This window comes from Notamacropus eugenii, chromosome 7, assembly GCF_028372415.1.
Source record: "Notamacropus eugenii isolate mMacEug1 chromosome 7, mMacEug1.pri_v2, whole genome shotgun sequence".
NCBI lineage: Eukaryota > Metazoa > Chordata > Mammalia > Diprotodontia > Macropodidae > Notamacropus > Notamacropus eugenii.
The window spans coordinates 17054936-17068211 of NC_092878.1; the positions used below are offsets into that span (position 1 = coordinate 17054936).

Below are 13276 nucleotides of genomic sequence, written 5' to 3' on the forward strand. Positions count from 1 at the left end.
AGACATCCATTCTTGGAGGCCTCATGGTAAAGCCCCTGGGGGAATTGAGAAGATAATCTGAATCTCAGCCTGGAGCCAGACCAGGAAGCAAAATCCTCTCCCATGATTGCACCACCTTGGAGGAACTGAGATCTTACAAGTCCCAAAAGTCAAGTAACTGGTTGTGAAAATGCCCAAAAAGGGGAAAAAAAATAAAACCATAGAAGGTTACTATCTTGGTGAACAGGTATCTTCTCCCAGAAGAATAATGCTTCCCACAGGGAAAGACATAAAAGTCAAGGCTTCTGTGTTCCAAACATCCAAAACAAATATTCCATGGTCTCAGGCCATGGAAGAGTTCAAAACGGATTTTGAAAGTCAAGTAAGAGAAGTGAAGGAAAAATTGGAAACAAAAATAACAGAGATGCAAGAAAATCATGAAAACTGAGTCAACAGCTTGCTAAAGGAGACTCAAAAAAATGCTGAAGAAAATAACACCTATAAAAATAGGCTAACAATTGGAAAAAGAGGTTCAAAAAGCCAATGAGGAGAAGAATGCTTTAAAAAGCAGAATTAGCCAAATGGAAAAGGAGGTTCAAAAGCTCACTGAAGAAAATAGTTCTTTACAAATTAGAATGGAACAGATGGAAGCTAATGACTTTATGAGAAACCAAGAAATCACAAAACAAAAGCAAAAGTATGAAAAGATAGAAGATGATGTGAAATATCTCATTGGAAAAACAACAGACCTGGAAAAGAGGTTCAGGAGAGAGAATTTAAAAATTATGGGACTGACTACAAACCATGATCATAAAAAGAGCTTAGACATCATCTTTCATGACATTATCAAGGAAAATTGCGCTGATATTCTGGAATCAGAAGGCAAAATAAATATTGAAAGAATCCACCAATCACCTCCTACAAGAGATAGAAAAAGAGGAACTCTTAGGAACATTGTAGCCAAAGTCCAGAGTTCCAAGGTCAAAGAGAAAATACTGCAAGAAGCTAGAAAGAAACAATTTGAGTATTGTGGAAATACAATCAGGATAACACAAGATCTAGCATCTTATACATTAAGGGATGGAAGGGCATGGAATGTGATATTCCAGAAGTCAAAGGAACTGGGATTAAAACCAAGAATCACCTACTCAACAAAACTGAGTATAATACTTCAGGGGGGAAAGTGGTCTTTCAATGAAATAGAGGACTTTCAAGCATTCTTGATAAAAGACCAGAGCTGAAAAGAAAATTTGACATTCAAACACAAGAATCAAGAGAAGGATGAAAAAGTAAACAGGAAAGAGAAATTACAAGGGACTTACTAAAGTTGAACTGTTTACATTTCTATGTGGAAAGATAATATTTGTAACTCTTGAAACTTTTCTCAGTACCAGGGTAGTTGGTGGGATTACACACACACGCACGCACACACACACACACACACACACACACACACTCACAGAGAGAGAAAGAGAAGAGAGAGAGGAGAGAGAGAAACAGAGAAATGGAATGGGGCAAATTATCTCTCAGAAAAGAGGCAAGAAAAAGCCTTTTCAATGGAGGGGAAAAGGAGGGAGGTGAGAGGGAAAAAGTGAAGCTTACTCTCATAACATTTGATTCAAGGAAACAATAATATGCACACTCAATTTGGTATGAAAACCTACCTTACAATACAGAAAAGTAGGGGAGAAAGAGATAAGCAGGGGGGGGGGTAATCGGAATGCTAGGCATTTTGGGGTGGGGGAGAGGAGAGATGGGGAGAAACTTGGGAGCTCAAAATTTGTGGAAATGAATGTTGAAAACTTAAAATTAATTAATTAATTAAGGATTCTTTTTTAAAGACTCATGTTGTCTTATATTTGTTTGTCTGAGTATATGCTGTACCCCACAGTAAAATAAAAACATCTTGAGGCCAAGATTTATTTTTCATTTTGTCTTTGTACTCCAACATCTAACAAAGCACTTTGTACATGGCAGATAATTATTAAATGTTTGTGCAATTTGCAAAAACCTGCCTGCTCTCTGCTTGTATTTTCACGAGGGAAATCCTTGATTTTTGAATCAGTGTTGTGATCTATATTTTTTTCCATTGCTTTGATAGGCTTCATCAACACTTTCAAGTTGTATCATTTTTAGCATGTATTTCCTCAGTGTACATGATTAGTTGGTCTAGTCCTACTGCAATTGGACTTTACAACTTAAGTGTCATTTTCAATTCCCCCTTTTCAATTCTGGGGGACTAGTGTTCTAAGGTTCAATTGTGGTGAAGACTTAATAGCACTGGTACTATTTCTGATTGATTAAAAAAAATGTAGGGGGTGGAGCCAAGATGGCAGAGTACAACGACATAGATATGGAGGCTCTCCCCAAATAGCCCATAAAAAACATGTAGAGAGGGACTCTCAACAAATTGTGGAGCACCAGAAGTGGAGGACAACAAAGTGGAGGAGATTTCCAGCCCTGGGTGACCTGAGAGGCCCACGGGAAACGTCTGTTGCATGGGACACAGAGTGGAGGCCAGCCCAGACTTGGCCCCACAGCTCATGAACAGCCCTTGTGGGCAGAAACTCCAGTCATGGAATCCCCAGTCCCAGTTGCAGTGGTTCCCAAATCCCTCAACCCACAGGCTCCAAAGGTTAGTGATGAGGTTTTTTCAGCTGTCCAGGAAGGGGTGGGGAGGGAGGGATGAAGAGAATCTGGAACTCAAAAGTTTTAGGAACAACTGTTGAGTATTGCTCTTGCAACTAGGAAATAAGAAATACAGGTAATAGGGTATAGAAATTTATCTTGCGCTACAAGACAAAAGAGAAGATGGGGATAAAGGAAGGGAGGGATGATAGAAGGGAGGACAGACTGGTGACAGAGGTAATTAGCATGCTCGGCGTTTAGGGGTGGGGGGAGGGGAGAAATGGGGAGAAAATTTGAAACCCAAAATTTTGTGGAAATGAATGTTGAAAACTTAAATAAATGAGTTTAAATTTTTAAAAAATGTAATAACAAAAAGCCACTATGAGCAATTATTCCATTGTGTTATGGAACTTCAGGTAAAATACTTGACTTTTTATTTATTTTTCTGTTATGTTAAAATAAAATTGATCAAAAAAAGAGCTACTAAGTATTCAGTTATACTTTTAAATGATTTTATTCATCATAACAGCATTTAAATACATTTGAAAATATGAATACATACATGTGCAAATTACACTTTAGTCTAAAGAAAATATAGTTTCCAATATATTGTATTATCAAGCTGTGTATCATTGCAGCTGCATAAAAATCAAATTGACAGCATTCATATAGATTATCAGGTTGCTTTACAATAATTATCAGGCTCCACAATGATCACTGGATCACAGGGTGGAAGCACTGCTTTAAATAAAGAACAAACCAAGAAAAGGCACTAAATAAACACAACAAAAAATGTAGCTATTACAATAGGGTGTAAAATTTGTTCAGAAAACCTATGAAATTATACAAAAAAATGACAAATTAAAAACTCAGGTAGAGTATCCAAAAGATTGCACATGGGTCCCTTAGAGTAGCTTCCAAATAACAGTTTTATATGGAAAGGGAAGTGGTATAGTGAGAGAGTCAGCCTTAAAGATCAAAAGTCCTGGCTTCAAGTTCCATCACCAACACTTTTTGATTATGTGACCCAGGACAACTCACTTAACCTCTCAACGTTCCAGGTGGCTCTCTACATGCTAGAGGAGGTGCCAAATTATTTACTAGAGGGCACTCCCTCAAGTAATTTCTTATACAAATAAATTCAGATTCAGCATCTATATCCATTCTATTTCACCTTTTAAAAAGGGGTTAAAGGCAGCAAGTTACAATGGAAAGAGAACTGGGACTGGAGCCAAAGGACCTTCATTTGTATCCCATTACTACCTATGTAAACTTGGTCAAATCATTTAATTTCCCTGGGTCTCGGTTTACTCACCTGTAAAAATAAGGAGACTTGGTTACAGGGCCCTAAGTTCCACTCTGACTCTTTGAGTCTAAAGGCCCAACATGTGTGATGACAGACACCATGTGTGATGACAGTCTTGAATAATTACCAGGAAGGAGAGTGTTGTCTCTTTCTGACTCTAACATCTAACTATTTAGAGCTGAAAAGGAACTTAGAGCACATTAAATCAATCTACGTTTTGGAGAAGAGAAAGTTGAAGGTGAGAGAGGTTAGAAACTTGACCTTGGTCACTCAGCTATTAGGTGTCTAAGGTAGGATTAAATTCCTGGGCAAGGGAAAGTTCATTAATAATTGGGCATGTCTTCCATTCTGATCACAGAGATCCCATCTGCTCCTGTCCCATCTGCTCCCAATGATGATGAAGAAAATTTGATAGAATTTATTTCATTTTTGAAAAAAGATGACAAAAAGACCAGTGTGAGCAATTATTCCATAGTGTTTCACAATTTTCAGGTAATATACTTTGGTTATTGTTTGTTCTATGATCTTAATGATCCAGTGAGCTGAAGTGACTCACCATATGTGATAACAGCCATTAGGACAGTTTTGAATAATAACCAGGAAGAACATTACAGCCTTAGACTCAGGTGCTAACTCCAAGCCAAGTGCACTATCCATTGTACAACCTTGCCTTCTCAATTGTTTTGGAGGACAGATTACTAGGAAGGATTTAGCTAATTATGAACAAAAATCCTGAGGAGAGATCTTATCCCACTATAGTGTTTAAACACTAAATAAAATGGCATCAGACATCTCAGCAACTACACTTAGGTCTCCAATCTGTTTGACAGCGTCAAACTATGTATTTAAGGCAACTTCCTGGAACTGATGATGTTACTCAACAGCTTCCTCATTGCTACCTTCATCTCTTTATTCCTGAATGTATAGATGACAGGATTCATAAAAGGGGTGATAAGTGTATCAAAGACGGCAAGAAACTTATCTATTGGCAATGTGGGGAACGGCCATACGTAAACAATGATGCATGGACCAAAGAAAAGGATCACTACTGTGATGTGAGCTGACAGGGTGAAGAGGGCTTTGGATGAACCAACTGAAGAGTGTTTACAAACAGTGACCAGGATGAAGATATAAGAAACAATCAATATGAAGAAAGTGCCTATGGAGATGAAGCCACTGTTAGCAGTGACCAAGAACTCCAGTCTATAGGTATCCATACAGGCAAGTTTGATGAATCTAGGGAAATCACAATAAAAACTATCTACTTTATTAGGACCACAGAAAGGTAAGTGTACAACAAAAGCCAATTGCATCATAGAATGGATAAAGCCAATAATCCAAGATACTGTAGAAAACAAGATGCACCTTCTCAGGCTCATAATGGTCAGGTAGTGAAGAGGTTTACATATTGCAATGTATCGATCAAAGGCCATAACTATAAGGAGCACCATCTCAGTACCCCCAGCAGTGTGAATAAAGAACATCTGGGTAATACAGCCATTCCAAGAGATGACTTTGCGCTCTCTGAAGAGATCAGAAATCATTTTAGGGGTCACAATACTGCAAACACATGTGTCAATGAAAGAGAGGTTGGCTAGCAGAAAGTACATGGGTGAGTGTAATCGAATATCAGCAATAACTGTCAGTATAATGAGGAGGTTTCCTAACATGCTTGCCCCAAAAAACACTGAGAAGAACATAAACAGAAAAACTCGCATCTCCTGAGAACTCGTGAGTCCCAACAGAACAAACTCATACACCACAGACTCATTTGATCCATCCATCAACTCAGTTTGCAGAGCAGATTCTGGAATTTACCTGAAGAATATAGTAAGAAACCTAATGCAATTACTAGTATCAAAAGCAGACAGCTTGAGTGGATAAGGGCTCAAACTTCAAAAATCCTATATTGCTTTATCATTTTATATGGTTGGATAACTATGCATAACTATAGGATCATAGATTTAGAACTGGAAGAGACTTTAGAGGTCAGTGAGACTATTTCCCTCATTTTACAAATGAGGAAACTGAGACTGAGAAAGCTTGGGTGACATGACTTGATTCAAACTCAGGTCTTTCTGACCTAAAGCCCACACAACTTTATCCACTGCATAACCTAGCTTTCTTACTGACACTAAACTTCTAACATTCCAATACAAAGCATTCCTTTGCCTGGGATGCACTTCCTCTTCATCTCCACCTCTCAAAAACCTTTTCTTCGAGGCTCTCCTCTATCTTTAACTTGTTCTGTGAATTTTTTCCTGATCCACTCTTCCCTCCCCCACCCCCAATATGTGCTCTAAGAGGATTTTTTTAGCACTCTCTTCTATTTTCGTGGATAAACTGAGATAATATTTATAAAGCACTTGGCAGACCTTAAAGTATTAAGTGTAGGATGGAGCTATTAACACCCTTATTTGCATAGATGTACACCAGTAAATTGTAAGCTCCCTGAAAAGACTTATTGCATTGGTTTTGCATTTCCACCCCAACGTCTTGCATAGAGTAGGCACTTACACATTTATTATTGTACTTAATTTTAGGTTTTGTACCATGTCTGATACCTTGATATTTCCTGGCAGCATTCCTAACAAGATATGTTTCTGAGAGACTCCAATGTTCAACTTCAGGTTAAGGTCGGGTGTTTGTGAATGCCAGATACAGTGTGAGACACTGGAAAATTTAAGGAAGACCAACTGCAGTATAGACACATATCATAGGGAGTGGTTTGGTGCTACCCAAAAATCTCATTAATTGCCAGTAATGTTCAACAATGCAAAATGTATCAGTGATATTCAATTTTTCTATTTTGACCCAAGTCATACATATCTTCATGTAATGCTTCATAGAAAAGAAACCTAGAAGTGAAAAAGAATGAGATGCTGAGGTGAGGGGGGAGAACAATGTGATTAACAAAGGGCAGATGTCCAGAAGAATGGAAAACGCATCAAGCAATATTAGGAGAAACAACCAAAATAGCACAGGGAGTTTTAGTAAGGCAATGACAAAGAATTAGGAAAGGAAACCTACCATCTTTTCCCTCTCTCCTTTCACTGATGTTCTTTAACAGGCACTTTGAAGCTTCTTCTATTTCTCTCCAACCTGGACTACTACTCATCTCCTACATGTATACAATAATTTTCAAAAACAATTATACAATCATCCCGACGCTACTGTTGTATCGTTCAATATTCATACTCGTAGGAATGGATATCCTTTACACCATAACACTGAGCATCATTTTGATGTTGTAGTGATGCTGCTTGTGTATTCCAATATTACTGTATGTTAAAAAAAATTCTTTACCATGAAAAAAATCCCCCTGAAATGGTCATACATCCTACTTGAACACCAACCATGAAAAAGAACTTGCTACTATCATTCCAGTTTTGGAAGCTTTAAAAGTTCTAAGTTCTTCACTATGCTAAAATAAAAACTTCCTATTTCTAGAATGAATACCCTGCTCATCTCTCTTTACGAAATCTGGTTGCTATCATTTCCCATCATTTTGGTTGTTTTCTGTCTCTCCTCCAGTTTCAGGTAATTACTTATTATATATATCAAGTAAAATGAGGTGCAAAATGCTCCTAAAATGGATCTGATAAATGATAGATCTAAGAAGAGAATTATTTACTTACATCTGCACTTCACATGTCCATTTATTCACCCCAATATTATATTAACATTTACTCATACAATCTTGATAGTACAGTGAAAATATCCTATATCCAAGAGATACTCTGGTATGGCTTCTTATTAATATTGTCTACAACGAAAAAGTTATGAAACCATCCAAAGTGGGAAGATACAGATATCACTGTATATTATAGTTCAATCCAGACAACAGATTGACTGCTGCCTGAGGACCAACCTAGGCTCATCATTAGCAGGTTAGCTATAAAATGACAAATTATTTGGTCATGACATTCTATACTTACAGTTAAAGTCATTTGAAGTATTGCCTTAAAATAATTCCTGATACAGTTAAAGCTGGACTATCCAACTCCTTCATTTTATAGATGAGAAAACTGGAGTCTACAGAGATTAAGAGATTTGCCCACGATCACACAGGTAGAAAATGACACAGTTGGGATTCAAACACAGTTCCTTTGACATCAGACCCATCTTTGATTCTGCTGTACCATTCTGCCTTCTTCTTTTCCATGCTCATAACTGAAATGATGTAGGAAATTATCTAGTAAGCTAATATTCGTAAAGTGCTCAGCACAGTGCCTGGAATATATCAAGGGTTTCTTCCCTTCCCCTGCATTTTCCTTCAGTAATTGAGAACAGTGATACCAAAGAATGTCTGGAGGTAGTTTCCCTTGGCAAAGGGGGTAGTTTCTATCACTAAGACTCTCATTAAAATTACAAAGTAGGTAATATTTGCTTTTGATACTCTCTAACTTCCTAATACCTCCTCTTCCTTCTCTCATCTTCCTTCTCTGCTCCTCAGGTACCCAGTGATCTCATATACTGTCCTATCTAAAGTCCCATATCTATTATAACCATAAATGTCTTCAAATCATCCTTCTGTCCTACCCATTTAAAATGTCTGTTTTCTCTGTAAAACGGAGCAAAGTAGAAGGAAAGCAATTAAAATAATCCTTGCAAATGTATGAATAGCTAGCATTCAATCATCATAGACTCAGAGAGCAAGAGCTAGAAGGAACCTCAACCTAGCCCAACTCTCCCTCATTTCACTGATGAGCAAACAGATACCCACAGATATTTGCCCAGTGTCACCCAGGTAATAAATGTCAAAGGTAAGATGTGAACCTAGGTCTGCCTCTAGGGGCAGTAATCTTCCCACTGTACTATCCTGGCTCTCTTTGTGAACAGTATTTGCTTAGCACTCCTAGGAACACTTTTAGAATAAGGAGAAATTCTTGGGGTTTTTGTCTACTCTAGACCAATGCCACTGTCTCTTAGCTTTGAGCCCTCCCTGCATAACAGGAGAGTAAGGCTCAGCTCTTGGTACCCCAATTCTCAATGGTTGCTAATTCCAACCATAAGATTTAGAGCTAGAGGTAAATTTACAGATCATCTAGTCAGTTTCTTTCTCATTTCACAGATGAGAAACCAAAAAGCAGAAAAGTAAAGTGACCTACCCAAAGTCATACAACTAAGTGGTTAACACTAGAATTAGAACCCAGATCTTTTGACTACAAAGCCAGCCTGTTTTCTACTATGCCATGTTATCCCCAAACCCACATGTGGCACCATTTTCTTAACAAAACTGATGACCATATTCTGCCCAAAGTTACCAAGTTACAAATAATACTGATCAGTCTCATCTAAGCTCTGGAGATGGCCCTATCCAAGCACTAAATGGGAGCCATCAAATATGTAAAACAATGGCTTCAAAAGAGAAATTGATGCCACACTCGCCTTCAAGATAGACTGAAGATTCTCTTCCTGTTCCCCTGATACAGTAGTTTCCTCTGTAGACTGTGAGAAGATGATTTACCTTACCAAGGGTCATGAGAAATGTAGTTGGAAAGAAAGGAAGCTAAGGGTAAAAATGATCATAATTTCAGATAGTATCATCATGACAGTTGAGATAGTAGTAAAAAATGATGGAGGAGACTTGAGAGTTCAGGAAAGATGGAAGATAAACCATAAATTAAGAATTTATTACCCCATTATTCATATCCATGTGGAACAGAAGGAAGAGTGATTTTGGGAAAGCCACTCCTGAAGTGATTTGAGAATCAAAGGAGTTGTGTTAAAATCCTGCCTCTGTCACTCACTAACTGTGTGGTCCTGAAAAAATGAATTAACCTCACTGGGCTTCATATTCCTCCTATATAAGATGAAGTACTGCACTAAATAGCTCCTAAAGTCCTTGTCAGCTCTAAATTCATAATCTATAATCTTGCAATCCATTACAATTAGTAAGGGGATATGAGATAAAAGTAGAAAACTACAGAAAAAGAAAACAAAAGAAAGTATAAAAAAATGACAAACCATTCTCTCCACCTGAAATAACCTCCTCCCATCTTTTCCATATGCCATATTCCCACCCACTTTTCTAGACCCAACTCAAATAGACCTGTTGCACAAAACCTTCCCAAATCTCATCCACCTACGTTTACCTCTTGCCTCTGGAAACGTATTTCAAAAGGCAGAAATATGGAGTATCCTGGTCCCCAGGCAGATTGAAACTCAATACAAATAATAATAACTGGAGTTATTCAAAGCTAGACTAAGAGATATAGACTTCATCTATTCCAAATCCCTGCCCTTCTATTGCATCCACAAAATTTTATCTAGTCTCTGCTTGAACACCTCTAGTGTCTAGGAATCCACTCCCTTATAAAGTTACATATTCCATTTCTTGAAAATTCCAATTATAATTAGGTTCTTTTTTATACTAAGTTCCATCCCACTTGGTGTCCAAGACCTTTCCACACCTCTGCTTTTTGGTGCCATTAACTTCCACTGATATTTAGATATTACCATCGTCTTATGGGAAGCCTCCTCCGTTAAACCTTCCCTAATTTGCCCTCGCTACTCACCTCAGATGAGAGTAACCCTTCCTTTCTCAAATTTCTTTTATAGCTTCATCAGAACCTATCCTTTGTAGCATTCCTATTATGGTTGAACAACAATTATTGAAGTACATACCTTATTCCATTGGATTCCATGAGGTTAATGACTTTTCCATGAGAAAAAGAACACACATTTTTAGTGCTTTTACTCAGTGCCTCACATATAATAAATGTTTAATGAATGTTTGTGATATTGAATTGAGTCAAAATATCTCCTTACAACTTTCATCCACTGATCTTAGTTTTCCTCTCTCGAATAAATCAAAAAATAATTGAAGTAGATTGAGATAAAGGGAAATAGAGATTAAAAAGTTGGAGATTGGGAATTTAGATTGTGTTCTCCTGATAACTGGAAAAACATTGCTTCCAAAAATCTACCTTCTTTGAATTCTGGCCTGAAGTAGCAGCATCCTCCAAGAGTCAAAGAAAGCTCTGATTTCTGGACATTCTGGACAGCAACACAATCCATCATGAATCACTATATGCCATTGTCCTCATTACAAATGGCACCTAATTAACAGCCTTGAGCACTGGTGACCAAGTAATGACGCTGCAGTTTGGGAATAGCCAGATTTTGATTAGATTGCTCTGGGAATTGTGCTTCACAAACACACTTTTCATCCCACAGGAAATGAAAGGGACAAGAGGATGGAAGGGAAAGAAATAATTTATGTGAAATAGGTTTAATGGTACCTGAGTTGGGAAAAGAGGACTATTGTATATCACTTTCAGGTTTATCAAATTTTTTTACGTTAACATTGAGAGGATTAATGTAATTATTATCAGGTCTATTTTACAGATGAGGAAATTGAGGTACAGAGAGAAGAAGTGGCTTCCCTAATGTAATATAGTTAGTAAAGACTCAAGATAGGACTCAAATTCAGATCTAACTATAAGGATGGTGTTATTTCTACTACTCTGGGTTGGAATGACTGAGAAGCAGAGATGGAAAAAAGTGAAAGTGACTATGGGTTCTGATTAGGTAAAAGGCATAAAATACAGTAACAAGAGAAAAGACATAAGAATTTAAACTCTGTGAAAGGTGGAGGCCCAAACCTGTTAGAAATCATAACTTAGATAATTTAGAGACTGAGTCAAAATTTAATATATTATAACCTACAAAAGCTATAACAAGAATATCATGACCAGTACATGATCAATACAATTTTATGTTTGAGAATAACATTGGCTTAACGTCACCTGGGATTAAATGACTTGCCCAAGGTCACACAGCTAGTGAGGGTCAAGTGACTAAGGTGAGATTTGAACTCAAGTCTTTCTGACTCCTGCACTGGTACTCTATCCACTACACCACCTACCTCTCCTTCTATGTATACCAAGATGAAGTCAAAATGCATACATGACCTAGATATAAAGGGAGATAGCATAATAAAATTAGAAAAACATGGGCAGTGTTACCTATAAGTTTATGGTTAAGAGAAGAATCTATGAATAAACAAGAGATGTCATGGTGAAATGTAAAATAAATAAAGTTTATTACATTAAATTAGAAAATTTGGGGTACAAATAAAAACAATATAGCCAAGATTAGAAAAAAGCAGAAAATTCGGGAGGGATTTTATAAACAGTTTCTCAGATAAAGTTTTCATACTTCATATATAGAGAGAACTTTGTCAAATTTATAAAAATTTGAGTCATTTCCCAATTGATAAACAGTCAAAGCATATGAATAGGAATTTTTTGTTCAGAGAAATCAAAATTATAGGTGGTCATAAAAAATGCTTTAAATCGTTATTGATTAATTAAATTAAAATGACTTTGAAATACCATCTCACACCTATCAGATTGGCTAAAATGATAGAAGGGGGAAATGACAAATATTGAAAGGGATGTGGAAAAATTGAGACCCTAATACACCACTGGTGGAGCTGTCAACTGATCCAATCATTTTGGAGAGCAATCTGGAATTATGTCCAAAGAGTTATAAAATTGTGTATCCCCTTTGACTTAATAATGCCGCTGTTAGGTCTTCTTCCCAAGGTGATCACGGTAAAAAGAAAAGAATCTATATGTTCTTTAATATTTATGGCAGCTCTCTTTGTAATGGCAAAAAAAAAACTGATAATTCAGAGGTTCCCCATCAATTAGGAAATGGATAAAGAGGTTGTGGTGTATGATTGTCATGAAATACTACTGTGCTATGAGAAATGATGGACTTTTTATTTATGCAAAAACATGGAAAGACTTGCCTAAAGTAATGAAGAGGGAAATTAGCAGAACCAAGAGAACACTGTATACAGTAACAGTAATATTGTTCAAAAAACAACTGTGAATGGTTAAGTTATTCCATATTGACTATTTTTAATATACAAATCAACTACAAAGGACCCATGAAGGAAGATGTTCTCCACCTCCAGAGACAGAACTGATAAACAGAAGTATGCATCATATAGTTTGATGGATATGCACACACGCTCATATGTGTATGTGTGAGTGCATGTGGGCATGTGTGTGTATGTGGGGGGGGGTGATAAATGGGGTCTTCTTTAGTGCCGGGTGGGAAGGGAGAGAGATACTTCAGAAGTAAAATATAACAAAAATAAAATTTTAAATAACATAAAAAGAAAAATGGAATTAGATTTACTACTTAGAGAAAGCTAGTAAAACACTTTGCTGATTTGAAGTGGAGAGAGCACTGGATCTGAAGCGAAGATGAAGTGGGTTTGAGTTCTAACTTTAACTCTGACTCTCACTGTCTACGTGACTTATCTGGGTCTAATTTCCCACTTTTCTAAGATGGGAATAGAGACTTTGATTTGATGGTCCCTTTCAACTCTATACCTATCAT

The 13276-nt window shown here is 37.1% G+C and overlaps 1 protein-coding gene across 1 annotated transcript; it reads right to left on the reverse strand.

The window, feature by feature from the left end:
• Positions 1-4758: 4758 nt before the first annotated feature.
• On the reverse strand, positions 4759-5706 carry LOC140514635 (olfactory receptor 4F6-like). Its single transcript, XM_072625131.1, has one exon. It carries the CDS (start codon positions 5695-5697, stop codon positions 4759-4761), a length of 939 nt encoding a protein of 312 aa, XP_072481232.1. The 5' UTR covers positions 5698-5706.
• Positions 5707-13276: the final 7570 nt, after the last annotated feature.

What these genes read in the sequence shown, in the direction of transcription:
- LOC140514635 (XM_072625131.1), bottom strand. Translation starts at nt 5,697, where the DNA reads ATGGATGGATCAAATGAGTCTGTGGTGTATGAGTTTGTTCTGTTGGGA.